Source organism: Pantherophis guttatus, chromosome 1 (genome assembly GCF_059756535.1).
Source record: "Pantherophis guttatus breed Tessera chromosome 1, ASM5975653v1, whole genome shotgun sequence".
Taxonomy (NCBI): Eukaryota; Metazoa; Chordata; class Lepidosauria; order Squamata; family Colubridae; genus Pantherophis; species Pantherophis guttatus.
This window is the reverse complement of record NC_142063.1, coordinates 187,013,844-187,039,575: the sequence shown is the minus strand read 5'-3', so window position 1 is coordinate 187,039,575 and position 25,732 is coordinate 187,013,844. Positions and strand designations below refer to the sequence as shown.

The following is a 25,732-nucleotide window of genomic DNA, read 5'->3' as shown; positions in this document are numbered from 1 at the left end:
ATGGGAAGCTGTTGCTGGCTGCAGATGGCCCCCCAAATATCCCAGGCCTAAGCCATATAGGGCCTTATAGGTAATCACCAGCACCTTGAATCTCACTCAGAGGGCAACCATCAACCAATGCAAGTTGCGTAGGAGAGGTATAACATGGGAGCATCGAGATACTCCCATCACAACCTGCGCGGCTGCATTCTGCACCAGCTGAAGCCTCCGAGTGGTCTTCAAGGGCAGCCCCATGTAGAGGGCATTGCAGTAGTCAATACGGGAGGTGACAAGCTCATGAGTAACCATGCGTAGGGCATCTAGGTCCAAATAGGGGCGCAACTGGCGCACCAGGTGCACCTGGGCGAATGCCCCCCTGGTTACGGCCGTTACATGATCTTCCAAGTTTAGCCACAAGTCCAGGAGGACACCCAAGTTGCGCGCCCTGTCTACAGGGGGCAATACCTCATCCCCTATGACCAAAGATGGAATATCTTGATCAGACCGAGATGCCAGTATCCACAACCACTCAGTCTTAGCAGGATTGAGCCGAAGTCTGTTCCTCCCCATTCAGATCCGTAACGCTTCCAGGCACCAGGACATCATGTCGAGGGCATCGCTGGGTTGGTTTGGGGTGGATATAAAAAACTGGGTATCATCAGCATACTGATGATACCTCACCCTAAAACCCCGGCTGATCTCGCCCAGCGGCTTCATATAGTTGTTGAACAAAAGAGGAGAGAGGACCGACCCCTGGGGCACCCCACAAGTGAGGGGCCTCGGGGCTGACCTCTGTCCCCCAGTCAACACCACCTGCGAACGTTCCGAGAGGTAGGAGGAGAACCACCGTAAAATAGTGCCTCCCATTCCCAACCCCTCGAGGCGTCGCAGCAAGATACCATGGTCGATGGTATCAAAAGCCGCCGAGAGATCTAATAGGACCAGGACAGAGGAGTAACCTCTATCTCGGGCCCTCCAGAGATCATCCACCAGCGTGACCAATGCGTCTCCGTACTGTACCCGGGCCTGAAACCCGATTGGTACAGATCCAGGTACTCCGCTTCATCCAGGGCCAACGGGAGTTAACGTGCCACCACGCTCTCAACAACCTTCGCAACAAAGCGAAGGTTGGAGAGAGGATGAAAGTTGTTTAAAATAGCTGGGTCCAAAGCAGGTTTCTTGAGGAGCGGCCTCACCACCGCCTCTTTCAAGGCAAATAAAGGTACAAGCAAGTTGAGGGGGCTCCCATGGCAGCTCCCATAACTATATTCAAATATATATTTAATACATAGTCAAACTATTTAAATTTTACTAGTTTTCCACTACTCGTGGAAAAATAACTCACTGCACTGGAAGCTTTAAATATTTTTGTTTCAATGGAATCTTCCAATCCTTTTTTTCAGTAAGATTAAATCTTGATCATGTGGATTACTTTTGGTTCTATTTTTCCTTTCTATTTGTTTCAACTCTTTTTTTTCTCCTACCTTTCATTCTTTTTGCTTTTTTTCACATGTGTCTCTGAAGTAATTATTTCATTAGGGTAAGGGTTGAACAAGAAATAAAAACACCACTTACATTACAAGTTTATGAAACAAACTCTCTTCACATTCAAAATAAATTTTAATTTTTAATTTTTTTAATGAAAAATGTGAACTTACTTAGTGTTGCATAATTCTTGCAATCTAGGTTTTATTTTTGACTCTGATACTCTTTTTTTTTCTGTTCCATATGTATTTTGGAGTTCTATTTGTTCTTTATAGCAGCCATTGTAGAAAACCCTAACTTTGTTGGTTTACCCAGCCAGAACAGAAATGAGTTCTGACAGTGAGCCAGCTTTGGGCATATACAGAGAGCCAAAGCCCCCTCAGATCATACTCCAGACTTTCTTCTCTGCTTAATTGGACGCACACACATATCTAACTAGTCTGGGTGCTCTCTAGTCTGGCCAGGGCAAAGCTTGTATTTGGAGAAAGTTTAAAATAGGACTTTAAAATTGGATCAGTTTAATAGCTAAGTGCAACTGATGATGATACAAAGGCAACACCATGAGGGCATGACATAAACAAAAACTATTACAGGGAAGTTCATGACATGGTTCAGACATTAGAAGATAAAACTACTATCTGGAAAAACCAGGAACATTGTTCTTTATGGAAATTTTGGCTTGCTCAAACCACCAATATTCGAGGAGTGGGCAGAGAGCTCTTACACCGTGGGATAATAATTTTTACTTGATTAAGAAGCTTGTCCAGACAAAGTTGATCACTGAATGATAAATTGCTGGTCTTTAGAAATTGTTCCAGGGTGCCTCTTATTTTGATTACGTCAGGCCAATGATGTCAGTGGGTAGAAAATAGAAAAAGAATAATTATTCAGAACTTAAATGACCACAGCTTGATTGACTTCTGAGAAGTCAGCTTTTGACCAAATTAGCACATGCCTGATCTACTATGTATCTCCTCACAAATATGTTTATCATACCTGGATAGTAGCAGCATAGGCAGATTCAATAGTTTTGTTCTTTCTACTAGCAGATTAATATTTTAACTTGTTTAGGATTGAGAAGAATGTATTAAATAAAGCATATGTCTGTCACTTTTATATCCAGAATGTAAAAAAACCACCTTACATTTAACTTGAAGCTTTACACTTAACTCCAGTATTTTGCACATATACAGATTTTTGGAAAAAGGGGGGAAGTACCCTCATCAACTTGAGATATGCCAGTAGCTTCATATTTACACTGCCAACTTCGCTGATGGGACTATCTACTGAAAGGCTGTTCTTGCATTATGTATTACAACCTGTGCACAGGAATTACTGATGTGTTAGAGTAATAAGGGGAAAACACACTTTATATTGATTACTACTCCAATTCTTGGCCTACCCTAGCCACATAGCAACTATACACATTATCTGAATCTGATGGAAAATCTTTCTGGAAATTACAATCCTAGTAATTAACTAAAGTTATTTAGTAAATAACTAAAGTTATTTGATCTCTGCAGGTACTCCTCAAGTTACGAACAGGTACTTAGCAACAGTTCAAAGTTACGATGGACACCCAAAAGCTGCTTACAATGAAATTTCAAAATTACAATGGTTGCACCATCCTCTCAGTCACATGATCACATTTTGGGCCCTTGGCAATTGACTCACCTTAATGGCTGTTTTCAGCGTCCTACGGTCACATCACCATGATTTTTGACATTTTTTTACCGTTTCCAGAATTTATTTCCAGTTTTTGATTAAAAAGCATCCATTGAGTAAAATGGATTTGCTTGACAACCACAGCATTTGCTTAACAACCACAGCATTTCTTAAAAACGGCTGCAATTGCTTATGAGCACCCAAAATGTTGTAAAATTGTGTCTGAACTCATGGTGATGCATATAATGACCACAACAATTTAGGACTGTAGTTCAGGGCTCAATTACAGTAATAAGTTGAGGACTACCTGTATTCTTTTTCTTTATTGTATTTAATTTCTTTCCCCCCCACATCCTTTTCATAGCTTTTTCATTCCTTTGAGATCCTTTAATTGAGATTTTACCATTTTTGGTATGCAGATGTATTGATTCTCTTCTAAGAGTATTCTTTTCTTAGCCCAACCCACAGCAAGTGGCAGAATCTAATAACCATGACTGATCTCAAAAAAATTAAACAAAGATAATACTTGGATGAGAGACCAGCAGGTAGTGCCAGATCTATGAATGCTAGATTGAGAAATTTAAAAAGATGCTGGAAAAAGCAATAGCAAAAAAGCCAATTGTTCTGTTCATCTTCATTATCATTTTGAATTTGCTTGACAATTAGAATCACTTTTAATTTTAAAAGTATTGTTAATTAACAAAATATTGTTTCCAGCTGCATGTTATACTTTGTAAACTTTCTCCCAACCCTTTTTTGGGGGGTACTCAACATAGATCAGAAGCTCTGATGTAGAAGCTGGAGATTGATTTTCCTTGCCCTTTAAAGAAAGATGTGCTTCCTTTGGTACCTCTGTGTTATTAATAATACTTTATTCACGATGTTTTCTTGCAGATGGCTAAGAACTAGTAAGTTATGTTCAAGACTATGTTGGCTCAGCTTCCTACCACCATAAATGGTAAATAGTTTCTTTAAAGTATTTATTTTTCCAATACTGAATAGGCTCTTTCACTCTGCTAGGTAATACTTTTTAAGAATCTTATGTACTGATAAGTTGGCTAGTCAGTATTGGGCTTTTCATTTAAAAGCTTGTTCTTTTGGTTCTTTTGTTATTTACACACTATTATATTTGGTCATTTTGTTATTTACACATTAAAATGTACCACTTTGCTCTTGGTTTTTATATTTAAAAATTAATTATTCATAATGGTATCCATGTGCGCATACCTATCTATATCTGTGTGTGTGTGTGTGTGTGTGTGTGTGTGTGTGTGTGTGTGTGTAAAATCCACTAAGTATGAAGGATCAAATATGCAGATATGCTCATGAAAAACATACAGGCATTGCAAAATATATATTTTAATACTGGTATTATTTCAAGAAAAAATAAAGGTGGTACAAATATATATTTACAAGAATGCAGTAAATATTATAGGAAAGACAATATAAGCAATAGAATACAAGTAGATAGCCAATCAATTGGAGTTAACCAGCAAATTGAAGATACCATGTGACTAACATATTCTAATGTTAATAACTTAAGAGTCCTGATAGACATTTCATATTCAGTTTCTGGTCAAGAAAAAGGTCTCTATTGAAGTGTTAAAATATTTGTTCATATAATTTAAATAAGAGAAAAGAAAAAAACTGTAAATAGTAAACAATACATTAAGATGTTAATGTATTCATACACACATATAAACCTCTCAGCCCACCATCAAAACAGTAAAAAAGAACTCAGGAACCTTACATCCTACCAGGTAGACTGGAAACATTCTCTGAAGGGGCAGCCAAGCTCTCACTTCAGGTATCAAGTCTGCAGGAAGCTAAGTGGAACTTAACCTTCTTTCCTACCTGCTCCTGGCTGCACTAAGGAATAGCCTCAAGTACACTAACAAACATTCCCCAGTTGTGGGTGTAGTCCTCCTGTCATCCCCAACATAGCTTCCCCAAAGGCCAGTGTGCATTAAATACACTCCATGCCCTCAAAAGAGAAAACCAACAAGGGAAGAACTTTTGGCTGGTTTTAATGCATTGCCATATCAATGCTAAGCAGTTTGCAATCCAGGGAATAGAGGAACAAAGGTCCAGAGAAGGCCTCACCCTTTCTAGTGATTTTTCTGCAGCTCCTCTTTTTTTTCCCCCTGCTTCAGTCAGGAAACCCATGTCAGCTAGCTTTAGATGCAGCTTCCTTTAATGTTAAAAGAAATATTAGTAATATAAAGTTGCATTCTTACAATTTGTAAAATAGGGTTATATTTTATGTCAATGAATTAAAATATTTCAAATAATGTTTTAGGAAGTTGTATGCTCCAGTTCTAAATGTTCTATATTTTTTAGAAAAAAGTGGGTGTTTAAAGAAACATTGATTATGCTCCATTTCTTCTGTCCCTCCATTTCCAAAATCTATAATAGTCATATAGTTCTGAATCTAAATAAATAAAGAAACTGGTGTTTTAATGTTGCATTAAATTAGATTCTATGCAAATTAGACTGCCATTTAGAAGAACAGCAGTGGTGATTTTTTTTGAGTGTAAGGGATGAAGGGAGAGACAAAAATCTCGCTTTCTACAAAATCTTGAATTTGGGCAGTGTTGATTTCCTAAGAGAGAGTTTGTAAAAATGTGTGAAAAAGCAATCTGAAATATTAAAAACAAGATAATAAAGTGAAAAACTGAAGGAAGAATGGATGACTGCCAAGAAAAAAAAACCACATTCCTGTCAAATTGGTAGGAGCAAGATGGGTCATAAAAGTTTTAGGTTTAATATTATTACAAAGACAACAAAAGTTATTTTCCCCAATTGAACATAATTTTAAAAAAGTATTACTTTTTGTCTTTCAGGAGGCCCAAATATGTGGGCCATCACTTCTGAAGAAAGAAAGAAATATGATAAACAGTTTGACAGCCTTAAGCCAGTTGGAGGTTATATTACAGGTTAGTGTGGTCTTCTACAATGGATGGTTTTCTGTTATATGATTTGAAGATTTAGTTCATATTAGTTGAAAAAAATTATTGTAACTGTCAATACCACAAAAAATGATAGTGCTATAAGCCACATATAAAATTATAGTTGGAAGTAATGAACACATGTTTGTGTTTATGTAATGATTGTGTCACAGTTTATTAGACAATACATGACATGAGCAATATTTTTTGAATTAGAGGTACTCTTAGCTGTCCTAATTTTACACAAGAAGATAATAGATCTGCTTCTAGGAGGCATCACAGTAGATAGTCCCACTTCACCAATCTTGCCTGATTTCAGAAAAGCTAAAGATGGAATTGATTAGCATTTGGATGGGAACACTAGGGAAACTAGGGAAACCCAGGGCTGTAAATGGGCTAGAAAATTAGGGGGCAGGGACTTCTGAGAAAGAAGCAGTGGAAATTCACTTCCATGGTGTTTTAAAGAAAACTTCAAGGACATATCTATAATGACACCAATAGCCAAACCTGGCTCAAAGGAGCTTTAACTTAAGCTGCTTCTGATTTATGGGAGATTTGCCCGTATGGCTTTGGTGTTTCCAATTTTCATTTTCTGCTGTTAGTTCAGTTCTTCCATCATTTTTCAAAGAGAGAAGAGAAGAGAGTTAGGAAGTGGAGTCAAGTATCAGAGCAGCCACACACTTTCCTGGAATGGAAGAAAGCGTATATGATCCTTCTAATATATGCAGATTCTGTCTCTGAGTCAGATAGCAAGCAGGGAACATTTATTTTTTCTATATAAGGGAACAGACACCTACAAATGCTGAAGAGAAATGCCCATTGAATAGCAATCATCTCATCCTCTTGATCCCTTATCCATGCTCTCCCTCTGGTTGACTATGATTCTCCAAACTAAACTGGCATCTTTTCTAAAAGGCTCAAGCCTCAAGGTTATTTTGTTCAAAGGCTTTGGAGCTCCTACCCAGTCCAGTATGCTTCTCATTTTAGTCTTTTGCCTTCTCTCTCTCTCTCCCTCTCTCCCTCCCTCCCTCCCTCCCTGTCCCCCCCCCCTCTCTCACACACACACACACATCAGACTCAGTCTAATAAGAAAATGAAGGTTATGAATTGCCTTTTGATAATAACACTGTAATTGTTCAGTCCAGACAGTTTTTATATCCTATCCCATAACTAAGTGCATTAGAATCTTGACAGAATTCAACTGAGAGTATGTCCTTTTCTGTCCCCTTTCTTCTCTTCAAACAGGTGATCAAGCACGAATGTTTTTTTTACAGTCAGGTTTGTCAAGTCCTGTTTTGGCTGAAATATGGTGAGCATCTCACTATGTGAATTCATTATATTAAGAGATTCCAGGCCTACTGTAGAAAGATGCTGTTCCAATGATTGCATGAGATGAGCCTCCTTACTCTCATTGAATAATGTTATGACCAGGAACTTGTAATTATATGATTTTTTAAATAGATCCTTATTGTTTCTGTATATGAAAATTTCTATTTCAAAACTGTTGATGCTCTCTCCAAAATTGACCCCTTTCCTCATAAAAACTCCACAGCCTCTTGCTTTACTAAACTGCTGAGCAATGCAATTGTAAACCACAACATCACATGACTGCATTGCTTAGCAGTGGCAATCCTGACACTCCCTGTTGCCACTGTTAACCAAAAGGCGTAAAACAAGGCTGAATATTGGCCCCATTTCTACTCAACTTTTCTATCAATTCCATGGTGGGCCATTTCCTCAACACAAACTTCCCATACACATTAGAGACACATCTATTTTATTCTATGCAGACAATGCAGCAATACTCTCAAGAATATCTACTACTCTTAAAAGAAACTGAGAGCATTAGCACAGTATTGAAAAGAAGACCAGCTAGGGCTCAACTATCAGAAACCAAAATCATGGCATTTGCCAAAAGGTCCCAGTTTGCTGCTGTGCAGGATGGCCAAAGGACAGAGGTGGGAGTGAAAATAGGCAGGTAAGGGGAGTTTAAATGCTCCTGAGGTTGTAAGTTTGGACAAACTGCCAAGCACCTGAGTTTTGATCACATGACCACATAAGTACCATATAAGTGCAGCACCACTGAACTTTGCAGGGTCATTGAATGAATGGTCATAACTCAAGGACCACCTATATATGAGTTGGAAGAGTTGCCAGGAAGGAAAGGCAGAGTCTGAATTCATAGGGAATCCAGACAGGCTGGATCAATCTTTGGTGCATTTTATACTGGAATTGGGAAGATTAGAAGATGAAAGACTAGGAAGTGTCCTTAGCATGCAATCATATTAATGTAAATTCTGTGTTCAGTGGACATTACTTTCACACTATTGCATTTAGGAATATATCCTGAATTCACTCATTCTTCATCTAAATATTGTTCTCTAACCCATGCAATATACAGGTCCTCAATGGATTGGTATTATCTTTAAAATGGCATATTTACAACTAAATTTAAATTTCTACTATTAAAGCAGAACTCTTAAAATGGATCATTAGTATCATTTCTGAAAATAATTTGAGAATCTGATTGGAAAATGCATCCTTTAAGAAGGATTTTCTTTTACATTTTCTTCTTTTACGTTTATTAACAAAGAGCACATCTGAATGGTTGCTAATTGACAAAGAGTTTATCAGATTGGTAAGTTTTCTACCAAACATACTTTGTAAAGAGAGTTTTGATGTCAGGAATGTGGATATACTTTTATATCCTTTTCATAATTATAGCACTTGGTGACTATGGCTAAATACAGCCCTTGGATTCATGATTTTCAGCGTGCTGAATTCTCACCCTTGCCCACTGGCTGCTTTACATAATAGGGTTGCTTAAAAAAAATAGGCTTGTGAGACTTGTTCGGAGATTAAGGGATCAGCAACAGATATTGTTAGAAATAGTGGAAAAAACTTCATGCTGTGTTAGGTGTGAGTAATTGATCCACTGTCACTAACAATTGAATGTATATACATACACTCAATTTGTATACATTTTGTTTGTTTTAAAGGGCTCTTAGTGACCTGAATAAAGATGGGAAAATGGATCAGCTGGAGTTCTCCATAGCTATGAAACTCATCAAACTAAAACTGCAAGGCCAGTCCTTGCCTATGGTGCTTCCTCCAATCATGAAACAGACACCAGCATTTTCTCCCTTGATTTCTGCTCGTTTTGGTAATCATACAAATATCTAGAGATTGGCCCCTTCTCTGTTATGGGTGATAATGATGGAGAATTCTCTGCAAATTTGTATAAGGATTACATTTGTTAAAACTATATGAAGAAAATATAGTTAAAGATTATTTTGATAGCCATTGGGTACGGTAAAAACAAGCACTTAATTATATTATTTTCATTCTGCTGCTTTCCAGTGTTTGGACTTATGGTAATTTTCCCATCCAGAAGGGGTTGGTGGAACACATCAAATAATGCTTTGTGCAAGTGTAAGCTGCCTAACTAAAACTAGTTTTTACAATATCTGTCCTGGTGCTAGATACAAATGTCCACATTAGTGGAATACAAATATATAAAAGGATAGTAATTTATTAAGACAATTTTTTTTTAATTTGATTTATATGCCGCCCTTCTCCAGAGACTCAGGGCGGCTTACAATGCGTTAAGTGTTTAATATTAAAGGCATGTTCATAAAAATCCCATCAAAGTAAGAAATATTTAGTCTAGCTCTTTGAATTCTCTGTCAACAGCAAGTTTCATAAAAATCATTTTCAAAAGGGAAACACATGCAAATGGGGCCAGCCATCAATCTCAGGGAGCGGGGTGGATTTCATAGTCTTGGACTGGTGTATTTATATTGACTCTTGAATTTCTCCAGGTATGGGCAGTATGCCAAATCTGTCTACAGTAGCACCTTTGGCTCCTATGTCCAATCTGACATCTGTACCCTCCATTTCTCCCATGGTGATTTCAACCCCACTATTGCCTTCTGCCAGCCCTCCATCATTGCCAAATGGAACCTCCGGCCTTCTTCAGCCATTAGCTATGTCCTACCTTTCCAGTGAGTACCCTCATGCCAGAAAGTTTTCAGTTTTGACAGCCTGATGTTGGTTGTGGTTTGTTCTCCGAGCATGTTGCTTTGACCTGGGAGGCAGCTTGATTAGCTTTGCAGATACTTAAATTACTTACAGTATTTTATTTCCCAGTCTAACTCCTATCCCCTCAAAAGACCGATTATTTTGCTTACGGAATCCCACCCCCTTCCAGGTTCCTCCCTCAGGGGAGGAGGTTTTGGCTAATAGGCATTAGGTTTGGCTAATAGGTATTGGAATCAGAGAGGTTCTCAAAGCTAGTTCAAAAGTTTTCATAAAATCAGATCTAGGTACCTAAAAGAAATGCACTTAAACATACATTAAACTGTTTTTATATATCAGGCTGTCCAATCTTGGCAACTTTAAAACTCGTGGACTTCAACTCCTAGAATTCTACAGCCAGGCATGTCTTAAAGTTACTAAGATTGGATACCTCTTTTGTCTTTCTCAGTACTGGGAGTCAGGGTTCAGGAACAAGGATAAGTCTTTTTTTCAAGTAGAGATGATGATGTTTCTTTCCAGGACTCGACTACTTATTAACCCATTTCAACATTTCTCTTGTTTCAGCTTTGCCTCATTCTAGTTCATACACTCCTGTGATAGGAGGATTTGGTGGTTCCAACATCCAGAAAACTCAGTCCTTGATAGATTTAGGATCTAGTAGGTATGGATCTTCAGACTTGAAATATTAAGTCTCAATTGATAGACTTAATTTCTTTTTTCCCCAATAAGACCATTTCTTTTGATTATCTTTGCACCTGAAGTGTAATCTCAGTATTTGGGAAGATTGGTTGAGAAAAATAGTAATCTGCAGAAAAATAAAAGAAGAATGTTAATTTTGAATATCACAGGGTTTTTTTTAATCGACTCTGGTTTGTATTACAGTTCAAATTCTTCTTCTACTACCTCATTAACTGGCAATTCACCAAAGACAGGATCTTCAGATTGGGCAGTTCCTCAGGCTGCAAGATTGAAGTACAGGCAAAAATTTAATTACCTTGATAAAGGGATGACTGGATATCTTTCAGGTTAGTGCTGGATGTAAAGATGGGTTTATATTTGTTTACATCCCCCTCTATTATTTTTACAAATAATTCAAGGCTGTAAACATATCCAACACATCTTCCTCCTCCTGTTTTCCCCACAACAGCAACCCTGTGAAGTGGACTGGTCTGAAAGAGAGTGACAAGCTCAATGTTACCCAGCTGACTTTCATGGCTAAGGAGGGACTAGAACTCACAGTCTCCCAGTTTCTAGATGGTGCCTTAACCACTAGACTAGACTGGCTCTCAATAATAAAATATTGCTTAGCACATTATAAGCCGCCCTGAGTCTCCGGAGAAGGGCAGCATATAAATCAAATTTAAAAAAAAATACACAAGCTTTATTTTAAAATTAATACTCTTTTTCAGTAATTATTCTTCTGGTTTAAAAGCACCTACACATCACATCATATTGTCCTAGTTTTAATTAACAAAATGATTTTTCTGTATTTTTGCAATACAGATTAAAATGGATAGCATTTCAAAGGGAACTATTTTGAAAAGTAGTTTTTTATATATTGTGAAATAAATAAGGTAGAATCTCCTTCAAGTCAAGGGCAATATGTGGAGACTTCATGGATGTATCTCTATCATAGAATGGATATAGTTTGAAATCCTTTCAGGAATATTTTTTCGATTCCCCACAAGCCTACAGCCCTGGATTTCCTGGGAGTTTCCCAGTATTCATCTGATTCCATCCTACTCAGCCTTGGACTATGGACTAAAGAGCTGTACACAAATTGAATCTTAGTTCTCAGATTTAGCTGGTTGATACCCCATTATCAAGTGCATGCAAACATGCTGTGGTTTTTCACGAGTGTATAAATTAGAAATGATGAGCTGAGAGTTGTGATGGCACAGTGGTTAGAATGCAGTATTTCCGGCTAATTCTGCTGACTGCCAGCAGTTTGATTCTCACTGGCTCAAAGTTGACTCAGCCTTCCGTCCTTTCAAGGTCAGTAAAATGAGGAGCCAAATTGTTGGGGGCAATATGCTGACTCTAAACTGCTTAGAGAGGGCTGTAAAGCACTGTAAAGCGGTATATAAGTCTTAAGTGCTATTGCTATTAATAAATTACAATATTTTTCAGGCCATTTACCATACATGGTTGCCAGAGACCCTGAGAGTTCTGTCAGGACAAAAACTAAATTTAATTTTGACAAATTATTATGATAATACCAGTTGTGTGCATTATATTTTGCCTTATGCACATTAAAATTTACAATTAAGAAAGGCAGTGCATCTACAGTATCTCCCAAGGTTCGTGGGCCACAGTTCTCCTGGATTCTTAAGTAGTGTAGTTATGTGATTGCAGTCTGGGCTCTTGGCAGTCAACTCACATTTACGATTGTTTGTAGCATCCTGTGGTCCCATGATCATGATTTGGAACTTTTTTTGCTGATTTCTAGCAAAACATACCCATTGGAAAAACTAGATTAGCTTAACAAATTGCTTGATTCACTTAACAGCATGATTCACTTAACTGCCATAAAATTATCATAAAAACTCTGTCCAACTCAATTTATGACTGCAAGAACTTACAGCAGAAATGTTGATCCTAATTCTGCTCATAAGTTGAGAGCTACCGGTACTGATTATGTTTGGAATAATTTTTTTGTAAAAAAAAAAATGATATTTTTGGAATGTAATTTTAAATGAAATTAATTCTATAACTTTTTAAAATATAGATCATTAGTTCATAGCTCCAACTGGTTTTACATGTTAATGTGTGTGGTAAATTGTTACATTTGATTTATTAAGGGTTTCAGGCAAGAAATGCTCTTCTACAATCAAACTTATCTCAGACACAGTTAGCCACTATCTGGTAAGTTTGTTCACAGATACATGTTTGTAAATTTTTTTAATAGATTGCCATTTTTATTTCAAATTCTTGAAAAGTATTATGGCTGTAACTACCTACTTTCACAACAACCACAAATAATGCTAAATCAAGCATTGTTTTAACTAAAGTTTATTGAATAGCTCAGATTTAATTTTCCAGATAGAATAATCAGGGTTTGCTTGACCAACTCCTGATATTCTTTCTCTGCATTTCTTAGTAGTAGCTGGTGTTTCAAATAACTTATAGCGATGAAGAATGGAATTGTTTTGTACAGTTGCAAGAAAAAGTATGTGAACCCCTTGGGATTACGTGGAGTTTTGCATGAATTGGTCAATAAAATGTGCTCTGAACTTCATCTAAGTCACAACAATAGAAAAACACAGTCTGCTTAAAATAATACTACACAAACATTAGATGTTGCCATGGTTTAATTGAACATAACATGTAAACATTCACAGTGCAGGGAGGAAAAAGTATGTGAGCCCCTAGCCTAATGACTTCTCCAAGAGCTAATTGGAGCCAGGAGTGAGCCAACCTTGACTCCAATCAGTGTGATGATATTGGATGTGTTGCTGACAGCTGTCCTGCCCTTTAAAAAAACACATCTGTTTTGGGTTTACTGGTTTCAAGAAGCACTGTCTGATGTGAACCATGCCTCGCAGAAAAGAGGTCTCAGAAGACCTACGATCAAGAATTGTTGACTTGCATGAAGCTGGAAAGGGTTACAAAAGTATCTCCAAAGCCTTGATGTTCATGTGTCCACGGTAAGACAGACTGTCTACAAATGGAGAAAGTTTAGCACTGTTGCTACTCTCCCTAGGCGTGGTCGTCCTGTAAAAATGACTGCAAGAGCACAGCGCAGAATGCTTCATGAGGTAAAGAAGAATCCTAGAGTGTCAGCTAAAGACCTACAGAAATCTCTGGCAAATGCTAACATTTTTGCTGACACATCTACAATAAGGAAAACATTAAACAAGAATGGAGTACATGGGAGGACATCACGGAGGAAGCCACTGCTGTCCAAAAAAAATATTGCAGCACGTTTGAAGTTTGCAAAAGAGCACCTGGATGTTCCACAGCACTACTGGCAAAATATACTGTGGACAGATGAAACCAAAATTGATTTGTTTGGGAAGAACACACAACACTATGTGTGGAGAAAAAAAGGCACAGCACACCAACATCAAAACCTCATCCCCACTGAAAAACATGGCGGAGGGAGCATCATGGTTTGGGGCTGCTTTGCTGCCTCAGGGCCTGGACGGATTGTTGTCATTGATGGGAAAATGAATTCCAGGGTTTATCAAGACATTTTGCAGGAAAACGTACGACCATCTGTCCGCCAACTGAAGCTCCGCAGAGGATGGGTGATGCAACAGGACAATGACCCAAAGCATACAAGTAATTCAACAAAAAAATGGCTTCAACAGCACAGAATACGCCTTCTGAAGTGACCCAGTCAGAGTCCTGACCTCAACCTGATTGAAATGCTGTGGCATGACCTTAAGAGAGCGATTCACACCAGACATCCCAAGAATATTGCTACACTGAAACAGTTTTGTGAAGAGGAGTGATCCAAAATTACTCCAGATCGCTGTGCAGGTCTGATCTGCAACTACAGGAAACATTTGGTTGAGGTTATTGCTGCCAAAGGAGGGTCAACCAGTTATTAAGTCCAAAGGTTCACATATTTTTTCCTCCCTGCACTGTGAATGTTTACATGTTATGTTCAATTAAACCATGGCAACATCTAATGTATGTGTAGTATTATTTTAAGCAGACTGTGTTTTTCTATTGTTGTGACTTAGATGAAGTTCAGAGCACATTTTATGACCAATTCATGCAAAACTTCACGTAATCCCAAGGGGTTCACATACTTTTTCTTGCAACTGTACATGTACAGCATTGTTGTATTCTGTGTTCTTTAATTTTGTGTTTATGGAAATGGCCTTAGATGGATGCCTGCTTATGGATGTGGTTGCTAATCTGCTTACTTTTTTGTTGTTTTGCATGTTTCTTTTTTATTTCTTTACATGATGCATGTAGTAGCTTGTATTCAGCATTATGTGCAGACTAGGTCATTATGCATTTAATATTGTACTATTATTCCTAGATTGAAAAAGGAGAGTATTGATTTTTCCCCTCTGGATCGTTCATTTATTCATTTAGCTAGTGTGCTGCTTAATCTAAAACAATTCATTTTTCATGATAGTGGAGATATGCCATTAAATATACGGTAATATTTTCAATTATAATTACAAAACCACAGTACATAATCATAATAAAAGCATAACGCTTTAGCAGCCTTACCAAATCATGTCACAGAGAATGCAAGTTGATTCCCAAAGTGGTTTCCAGATTTCCACACTTTTCACCTCCCGTGTTTAGGGAATGTGTTGGGATGAGCATGGAGGACGAGCTGTATTTCTCTAGAGGAGTTGCTGCTAAAGTTACATTGGAGCTCAGGCTTGTAGGGCTTTATAGAGAGACATCTCAAAGTAGGTTAAAGACAATGGTTATTATCATACTAATAAGAAAATTAAGCAAATGTTGACTTTTTGCTGTTAAAAAATCAATAGCACATAACCACATAACCTAGCTGAACTATATCTGGAGTCCTTCAAATTGATACCGTATGTGCCAATACATGAATTATAGAGAATAGGGAGGCCACTGGCTTGTGGATGATAATGAATGTCAACTCACAGCAGCGCCAGCCTGTCTGGATTTCAGCAACATTTTGTTTTTTATTTATTTATTGAATTTCTGTTCTTCCCATCTCCCCTGCAAAAGGTGACTCTTAGTGGCTTACACACTATAGTTGCAGATTTCCTACCTCTTCCTGCCTAACAGTACCTTTAAGTGCTGTTTCTGTAACTGGTTTTTCAAAGCTGGTCCCTGCTTCATCATGGATACCCTGGAGATATTGTATGCAAAGAACAAAATAGCTCTCTCCAGTTCCCTCGGTTCTTTTAACACAGATCTGTCTTTCCTAGGTCTCTGTCTGACATTGATGGTGATGGACAGCTGAAAGCAGAGGAGTTCATCTTAGCTATGCATTTAACTGATATGGCCAAAGCTGGGCATCCACTCCCACTAAGTCTGCCTCCTGAATTTGTGCCCCCTTCATTGAGGTGCTTAACACAAGGTGACATGTAATTAAAATTACAGAAAAATGCCAAGTGAACTGAAATTTTAAAAAACGACTATGTTCTCTTTTTCTCCTAGAAATGGAAAGCATTTGGAAAATATTAACTGTGCTCTTCCAGCTTATCAACAAGAAGAGGAACCTCCCCAGAAACTTCCAGGTAATTGGGATCCTCTCTTTCTGCATTGCAATAGGGGGTAATATTTTTGAAAAAAATGTTAGTAGTTTAATTATGTTAATTATATCTCTTATTTGATGATTTCTACCATAATCCAATTCGTAAAAATAATTGAGAAGAATATGACCTGATCAGTGTTTATAGTTCAGTGCCATTTACTGTTCTTTAACCTAGTTACCTTTGAGGATAAGAGGAAGGCAAACTATGAAAGAGGCAACTTGGAGCTGGAGAAACGGCGCCAAGTGCTCCTTGAGCAACAGCAAAGAGAGATGGAACGTAAAGCACAGAAGGAAAGAGAAGAAAAGGAGCGAAGAGAAAGGGAGCGGAAGGAACTGGAGCAGAAGAAACAACTTGAGCTAGAAAGGCGCTTGGAAAAACAACAAGAGATGGAGAAACAAAGGGAGGAAGAACGGAAAAAAGAGATTGAAAGACGAGAGGTTGTTTTTCTAATTGTTTTATTTATTTATTTATTTATTTTTTTAATTTGATTTATATGCCGCCCTTCTCCGAAGACTCAGGGCGGCTTACAATGTGCTCAGCAATAGCCTTCATCCTTTTGTATATTTATACAAAGTCAGCTGATGATTTAACCTTTGGAAAATTTGTTTCAGTTTGTCAGTTAAGTAAAACTATTCCTGTGAGAGTTTGGGGCTCTTTAAGTGTACTTTTAGAAAATATTTCCGTATTAACAGCTAAGAAATTGGGATTATTTTATATTTTGGCTTTTATTCTGAATTCTAATTTAAGCAGGTAGTTTTCATACAAATAAGTGCTCATTAAAGTAAATGATAGTCTAAATTTCTTGGGGTGCATTTTGTGAACCTGAGCATTGATTGGAATAAATACAAAAGTTGCATTTTATGAATAACAAATACCTTCATTTTTAAATTTTAAAAAATGGATAGTATTCCATTATCATGCCTCCATTATTCTTCATAAGGTCGAAGAACATTGTGTCGATTTTGCTGCAAAAGATATACATGGAAGCTTTTTTGAAAAATATATATAGAATGTAAAAGAATATTTATATGTTACATACTAGTTTTTTTTAAATATGCATTATTTTTATCTAAACTTTTTTTCCCAAGGTTCTGAGTTACTGTCTTTAGTGAAAACAATAAATGAATATGATACTATTCTATTATCGCAGAAGTATTGAAGCTGATAGTTTAGGTGTTTTATTTTCAGGCAGCTAAACAAGAACTCGAGCGTCAAAGACGGCTTGAGTGGGAGAGGATTCGTCGTCAAGACCTTCTTAATCAACGTAATAGAGAACAGGAGGAAATTGTGAAGTTATCTTCTAAAAAAAAGAGTCTTAATCTTGAACTAGATGCACTGGTGAGTCACACACTCCACAAAAGTATAGCATTACAACTAAACATTCTGTTTTAGTGACTTCTACATATCTTTTGTCTAATTGCTTTAATAGTAAATAAATTGTAGAATTTTTTTTTGCTTCTATGGTGTCATTTCCTCATTTCTCATATTAAAGTTAAGAGTAATCATTTATAGAGACAAAACAACTAAAGGACAGCATCAGAAGAATTGAAGAAGCTTTCAGCTGTATGGAGCTATATACCCTGTTTCCCGGAAAATAAGCCCTAGCATGATTTTTCAGGATGCTCATAATTTAAGCCCTACCCCAAATATAACCCCAGTTAAGATTGTCAACCAGATGGGTGCATTTAGTACCGTATTTCCCCCAAAATAAGCCCTAATGCATCTTTTGGAGCAAAAATTAATATAAGACCCAGTCTTATTTTTGGGGAAACACGGGTAGTAACTATGTAGGAGGGGAATACCTTCATTAGTATTTCTTCAACTATGTTTTATTCATTCATTTCAATAACATTTATCTTTGAAGCAATGTGATGTTATTTCTTGTGTTATTCAATTTACACTCTCCCACTTAAAAACAACTGAGATTATCAATTCACCTTAAAAACCATGGCTGAAGTGGAGAGAGGAGTGTCAAAAGAAATATATTTTATAGCATGGGATTAGCCCAGAAGTAAACCACCTACATACTTTTCATCTTTCATAGCTTGGTAAGAGTTTTACAGTTTTGCCTACAAGAAGTGGTAGAAAAATCTGTTTTAAGTCATTCACTAAACAGTGATCTGGCAGGTGCTTAGAATAGATCATCTTAATAGATCATCCAGTTCCCTGCAGTCCAAATACTAATTGGGATAATTGTGTAGTTGCATTGGGGATATAAAATACTGAACCATCCTCACTGTGGATCTTGAAATTACTCAGTAAAGATAGTCCAAATTATCCCTGAGATTACCTTGCTAGAAAGAGTAATATAGTTACAAATTAGTGGATAGTATACCAACAGAATCCCTGCATTGTCCCAGTAAGTAGCTAATTTACATTAAGAGTTAATGAATTGCTAAATGGAGCATCTGGTCATTGCATTCATGTATAGCATATCCATCTACTGCCTATCCAAGTTGCCCAGCATCTAGTCTTTAACTGCTACTCAGTGGAGGAACCTGATAGACAGAACTCTTAAGAGAATTCTCTTTAACTTGTACTTAGCCACGTCTCAATCACACATGCCAGAGTTTGGATTAAATCCTAAAGAAGTAATAAATGATTGTATGTCAAGAAATTTGTATATTTTATTGTTGTAATGTTTAAAATGTTTATTAATACAGAATGACAAACACCATCAGATCTCTGGAAGACTAGAAGATGTTCGTAACAGAAAACAAAAGCATAAAAATGAGTTTGCCAATCTAGAAAAGAAATGTGATATGGGAATTATTGAAATCAAGCAATTGGAACAACAGCTTCAAGTATGTGATGTTTTGATAAGTGTGGAATTCATTCCCACAAAATGACAGTCAATGCAGAGAGAAAAAAACCATTGAATTAACTTATCTATTAAGGCTACGATCCTCTGAGTGTCCCAAGTTTCTTTATTGTTGTTTTTCTTGAGAAGATTGCCTATTCTCTGCCATCCATTCTCTCTTTGGTTTTTCATTTTCATATGCACAGTTCGTTTCTCTGGAAGGAACATATTACTGTAGTCCAATATCAGAATTGAGGCTTTGCACCTTCTTTGAAATTAGGTTCTGGGCAGCAGGTTTATTATTGGAGATATATTTTCCATGCCAGAATACATCTGGCTACATCAGAAATAGGTTTTGTTTTGTTTCATCCAAAGGACACATATTTTTGGAAATGTTTTGGCTTCAGGGATCATGGGATGACTAAAATGAAATCATTATAGTAGGTATATGAGGACTTTTAAGAATTCACACTTAGGAACTGGCCATTTCTCAGATTGGGGATTTTAAGGTGCAAAATTGATATGAGTCTGATACCCATTTTACCCTGTTAATTTCTCAAGAAACATTGAAAATTTGGGCCATAGTCACTTGGAAGCCACTAAATGGGTGCAGGAGTGTTTTTTCTTATCTCTGTGCTTTCATTTGTATTATCAGATTAGGTCAAACACATTATGCTGGTAATACTTTTCTAAAATATACCACCCTCAACTCTACAGGAATATCAGAATAAGCTGATTGCTTTTGTTCCTGAGAAACAACAGTTGAGTGAGAAAATAAATCACAAGATTAGCAACTCTTTTGGTAAGTATCATTGGTCTTATGTGTACATGTTTGTAAGAATACATTCATTCAAGAGTTTTTTCCTCCCTCACATGAGGTATGTCTGAAAAGGAATTCTGACACACAGAAAATCTTCCCATTCTTTTTTGTACTGTGAGTGACATAACCCATTCTGCATAACAATCTGACTGTTTAAGGCAGCTCTCCCCTATAGTTAGTCAAAGACTGAAGTATTAGTAAATTAAGTAAATACAATATGTAGATATGTGAGTGACAAAAAATTAAAAATATGTAAGTAAATATTAAATATTTGGTCTTTCATTTGCAGATACACATCTAAATTCACTGCAGAAGAAATCATCAGAAAAAGAAGAATTATGCCAAAAACTTCAGGAACAACTAGATACACTAGAAAAAGAAACCACTTCTAAGCTGTCAGAAATTGATATTTTTAATAAGCAGCTCAAGGTACAGTTTTGTTGTAGCCTTTTATTTAAGCATCTAAGATTGTTTATTTAGCAAAACTTTCTTTCCAATTTGTTCCTTCAACCAATCAAGCTCTGTGTGGTATCTTCTGTTCATGAAAAATGCATTTCGTTGATGATACTCAAATGCTCGCCCATTAAATCTCCAATTTGATTTTAAAAAGAATTAGTACCAGCATTTTGCAGTTTGGCCCATTTACACCAAGATTCACATGGGTTTTATTTTGCATATTGTAGGATAAATTAATATTATTCAAAGTAACATCCACTAAAATATTGAAAGTGAATCTTGGCATAGGGAAATAGATGAAAATAAGATTTGCAAATACTCTTTTTCTTAATTAATAAAAGCTTATATATAATATAATAAGAACAAAAGGCCAGCTATTTCACTCAATATGTTCATTATTTAAGACACACCAAAGCAGTTTCTTGGTCCATGTGAAATTAATATTACATCATCTATTCTCCTTCCATTCAACTACAGAATGTATGTCACCACAGTGAGAATTGGGAATATGCAGATAAGGGGGAAATATGGAGAAAACAAAAAGCTCGAAAAGGATGAGAAAACCAAAAATGTGTACAAATTGCAGTTACTAAACATACTTCTAAACGAAGAATCTATTCCATGTTCTTTTTATTGGCAGTTAGGTTCTCCACTTAACCTCTTTCCTGAAATAGAAGTGTGTTTTCAAAATGGAGAAGCAAGGGCTTAAGCTACACCTGAAATCTTCCTTACCTGGCTTACTTAGTAGTAATGTCTTCTTTTCTTTACTGTTTTCTGTCATCTCCACCCAAAAGCCATGATTGCAGCATGACAGCATGATTCAAATCTCTTTCCAGAGCCAAAGGTGAATGGAGGGCTTGAAATTGTCCTTCAACTGTCAAATCCTGGAGAGCAAATGAGATGTATAAGTCATTTAGTGACAGTCTTCCCTGCTACATTACAACATATTTGTGTTTAAATTATAAAGCATATTTTAGATACATATACATGTATATTAATTAGAATATTGAGGGCTGGCAAAGCTATAATTTTTTGTGCTTAAGATAATCTTGGGAATGTGGTGATTAGTAATTTCCTACTTAACAATATTGTGTCTGAAACCTTTTCGTGTAGCTGATAGATAACAGAGTATGCCTGTAAATGTAACAAAGGGAAAAGTCAGTGCTGCCATCACTTTCCATTCTTTACTTTCTTGTTTTCTTCCCTTCTCTAAGTGGACAGCATAGGCAGGTGATATGGAAGAAGCGGCTTCCTCTTCTCAGTTACATAACTGAAGTCTCTTGTGACTGATTAACATTGGAGGCTTAGCCTAGCCAACTACAAGTAGTCCTTGCTTAATGACTACAATTAGAACGAACAGTTCTATCACTAAGCAACCCAATCATTAAACAAGAATCATGTGACTGCAACAGACTAACAACCTCACTCCTGCCACAGTTGTTAAATGTGACATCACATGACTGTGACTTGCGATTTTACTGCTTTCCATTGACTCTGCTTTTTGGAATGGTGATCCCATAACTTTGGGTTACTGCAGCAGTCGTAAACACTCGTCTGATGTAAAAGTGCTGAAATGGCAATCACATGACTGGGGATGCTGCAATGGTCGTAAGTGGAAAGACTGATAGTCAGTACCGTTATAACTTTGAATGATTACTAAACATGGCAGTCATTAAGGAAGATCTACCTGTGAATCATATATGCTGTAGAACTGAGCAAGTGAAAGGAAATTGTCTGTTTCATGAAATATTGTAGTCAAGAGGATTGGACCATAGTTCCTGATTTGTCTGTTCTGTCTAAGTCAAGGGGTAGAGCAACAAATATAAAAGACTATCCTGCTTTTTTTTATTGCTTCGATGAGGTCAAATCCATTATAGTACCTGTTTTCACTGTAGAGCTTACATGCAAATACTGTAGAAAGATGCCTACCCCAAGTACCAATCTTTACATTACAAAATAGCACCACTTCATCTCAAGCAGGAAGCATCAAAGGGTCAACAGTTGAAGGAATGCCAATTCCCCAAAGTCCGCCCAGTTGTGTTTATGCATCCTATGGCATGCTTGACTTATTGTGGGAAATGAGAATAGAAATGGAATGGCATATGAAGCAGAAGAAGCGATGGCTGAATAGGAACATTGCAGAGGACAAGAGTTTATTGCTGATCTTATTTGTGAACCATTAATATTACTAATTTTGGCTATAGAAAACTCTGTCTCTCTCACTCTCATTCACCCCTCCACATAATATATGGGTAGATATGATGAGAGTTGAATCAGAATTTTGATTGCTAGATTAATTATTCCAATTCCTTGTCATAACCCTTAAATTCTCCACCTTCGCAACAATCCCAATGAAAAGTTTAACTGCTTTTTATCTGCCTTATCTTACAGTGTGAGACTATGGATGCTTCTATTCTTCAGTGCCTTTTGTATCTGCTAAGCTGTCTCAACAACCTCTTCCTCTTACTTAAGGTTATTTTCTAATCTTTGGCCTTTTTTTGCTTCTAATAATTTCCATGTTTTGTGTGTGTGTGTGTGTGTTAAAAATAATTTGCATTTCTACAGCACTTAAAATATTTTCCTATGCAATAATTTGATGCTCTATTGCAGGAAGAGATTTTATTTGCCTTCTGCTTGTTTTTAAACTCTGCCCACTAACTAAATACTTTCAATTATGGGAAAGGGTAGGAATAATCCTCAGGTCGCTGCTTTTAAGTAAAATCCTTAAAACTCACATAGTGTTTGGTGGATGGATTACTACTCATTACCTCATTAGTTTATCTGAAACAAAGTCCTGTCTGTAATCAAGATTGTTATTATTTTTTCTATTTTGACCATAGAAAAATACTTGTCTATTATATGCATAACAAAGGAAAAGTGTAAGGCCAGAATTTCTAGAATAAGTAAAAAGAAAAAAAAAACACTTTGTGAAAAACAATCTCTGCTTCTCCCCAGACCAACTAAAATCCACTGATAAATATATATGCTTGATTTTGCCTCAAGAACATTGACAGAAAAAATAATAAACTGGCTGAGTTCTGAAGTTACACTTGAAGAAAATGGCCTGCTACTTTCATTTTAGATACCGGTAGTTATAAAATCAGAGGAAGTTGGATTCAGATCATAAAATCTCAAGACTATATATTCCTGGGAGAAAAACCTTGTGAAATTACAAAGCCCATTACATATTGACTTGTTCTCCCATGTGTTTGGCTTTTTATAACAAACCAACTGCCAAGTAGACTATCACTAAGGCAAGTTTTATATTTTGCAGAATAAAAATTTTAAGATCTTTGTTCCCTCATGGATTACATCTTTAGACTATTTTCAGAAACCCATTTGATTACCTCTTTGGATCCAAGTTCCATTCCACCACAACGTTTAGCTATATATAGCTGAACATGCTACATATAGGATCATCTTCGTTTGGCTTTTCACTATCACAATGTGACAATTGCTCTGATAACTTGCATACAGGCTGCCATATATTGCCTTCATCTTTTTCCAGTTTCCCCTTAGATCAAAGAGAAGAAAGCATTTCCAGAGCTGTTGACATGGAAATATAGCAGTGTTGGTCTTTTGTAGCAAAACAATTGTGTGGTATGAGATTTTATAAATCATTGCTTCAACACATGCACTGAATATTATTCTGAAAAAAAATAAAGAAGTCAAGGAGAATTGAAATGCAGGACAAACAGACAGTGATGTTGATAATTGTCATTAGCTGTGCAACTTTTTTATGTTAATAAATGCTTTTTACAAAAAAAACCTTAGGTATCTACTTAAAATCATAGATTATCCAGTTGAACTTTGTGAATTCTGACTTTCATTTTTCATTATGAAACTGGTCTTTATGTAATCATTCGTTCACAAATAATCCCTCTGAGGACAGTCACAGAGTATCCTGAGAAATACCAATATTCATACTTTGTATCTATTCACAGAGTAACTGGTCAGCTGATTATTTTTGGAATGTTGCAGTAGTATTTCTGATAAATAGCTTATATAAGAAAATGAACAAATATATGAATTCCTCATATTATCAATATAATGTGTGGATAGAGTTGGCATTTGCTTCCATCACAGGATTTGTTTCCTGTCATTTTAATTCCAGTTTGTTTTAAAATTTTGTGGCTGCAGGTTTTTGGTACTTTCTGATGTTTCATTACCCAAACTAGGTAACATCATCAGTACTAGTGCTTCAGTGCTTCACTAGCATTGATGATGTTATCTAGTTTGGATGCAAGATCCTTAAGAAACATCACCGGTCTTTGGGCATGTGAAAGAATATACTATCTGTCTATTTAGTATCCAAATACATCCAGAAGACTCAGAATGACAACTCCATGTAACAAGAATAAGATAGGATTGTGCTAGCCTATAGCATTGTGGAAAGGGTGTCCTGCCTGAGGTGCACTTATTTAGAATGGGATGGGAATTTTGCCAGGCTGTATTAAGCCACACAGGACCATTTTTCTTCTGCCATTGGTAATATAAAAAGAGACATTTTTGAAACAAGGGGGATCTTAGAATTTCCACTGTTTCTGCAACAAAGCAGTTTTGGAAGGTGGAAAGCAATCTATCTTTTCCTACATGTATGATGGAGAAAGGCAGGTAGGTACATGCTGTATATGTATATTCTTCTGTGTATGTGCAAGCACAATTTTTGAAGACTTGGCCTGGCACTTGATTTGGATGTAAAGCCTTCCATTTGAAAACATAAAGCAATGGAATGAAAGTAAGAGCAAGGGATAAATACAAGATTGTTTTTATTTTGTACAATTCAAAGTGACATTCATAATGTGTCTTCTCCCTGTTTTCCTCATAACCACCCAGTCAGATAGATTGGGTTGAGAGACAGATACTGGCTCAAAGTCATTCAGCCAGTTTCTGTGCTTAAGGAAAGACTGGAACTCCCTCCAATGTCTTAGTTTCTAGTCTAGCATCTTAGCCACTATACCCGAGTAACTCTCAGATTTTGTAATTTATCTTGATCGTTTAACAATTAGTTTGACATTTGCTGATAATGTCTAATAGTATAATAAAGTTACTTGATAATCATATGGCTGATGTGTACTAGCACAGTCTAATGTTCTGTACTCAATTAACAATGGCATTGTTATGTCAGTATAAAGGGTAATTGCAAGAAAGAGACTTGGCCAGAACTGGCAGAAACATTCCACCCAATGCTGTAATTGGCATGCAGCCTTCTAACACTGAATTAAATATGATTGTTTACAAAGCATCTCTCATTATTCAGACAAGACGTAAGATACCAAAAGGTCTTGAGAATCTTTGAGGAGCTTTCTACACATTGGTGTTTCACATCACA

At 36.7% G+C, this 25,732-nt stretch overlaps 1 protein-coding gene across 5 annotated transcripts in view; it reads left to right on the top strand.

The window, feature by feature from the left end:
- ITSN2 (intersectin 2) overlaps window positions 1–25,732 on the top strand; it is a 72,834-nt gene that overhangs the window by 9,330 nt on the left and 37,772 nt on the right. For 2 of the 5 annotated variants that reach the window (XM_087882222.1, XM_034426826.3), the window contains exons 2-17: window positions 4,024–4,087; window positions 5,973–6,065; window positions 7,323–7,386; window positions 9,077–9,240; window positions 9,899–10,081; window positions 10,680–10,776; window positions 10,998–11,140; window positions 12,917–12,980; window positions 15,995–16,132; window positions 16,227–16,306; window positions 16,499–16,761; window positions 17,513–17,662; window positions 18,988–19,128; window positions 19,842–19,926; window positions 20,234–20,373; window positions 22,792–22,872. In XM_087882222.1, coding sequence (XP_087738348.1) covers window positions 4,045–4,087; window positions 5,973–6,065; window positions 7,323–7,386; window positions 9,077–9,240; window positions 9,899–10,081; window positions 10,680–10,776; window positions 10,998–11,140; window positions 12,917–12,980; window positions 15,995–16,132; window positions 16,227–16,306; window positions 16,499–16,761; window positions 17,513–17,662; window positions 18,988–19,128; window positions 19,842–19,926; window positions 20,234–20,373; window positions 22,792–22,872 — 1,929 coding nt within the window. In that variant the 5' untranslated portion in view covers window positions 4,024–4,044. Of the gene's footprint in view, window positions 1–3,597; window positions 3,675–4,023; window positions 4,088–5,972; window positions 6,066–7,322; window positions 7,387–9,076; window positions 9,241–9,898; window positions 10,082–10,679; window positions 10,777–10,997; window positions 11,141–12,916; window positions 12,981–15,994; window positions 16,133–16,226; window positions 16,307–16,498; window positions 16,762–17,512; window positions 17,663–18,987; window positions 19,129–19,841; window positions 19,927–20,233; window positions 20,374–22,791; window positions 22,873–25,732 lie in introns of those variants that run through there. The other 3 variants (XM_087882224.1, XM_087882223.1, XM_034426828.3) reach the window with 3 other exon arrangements.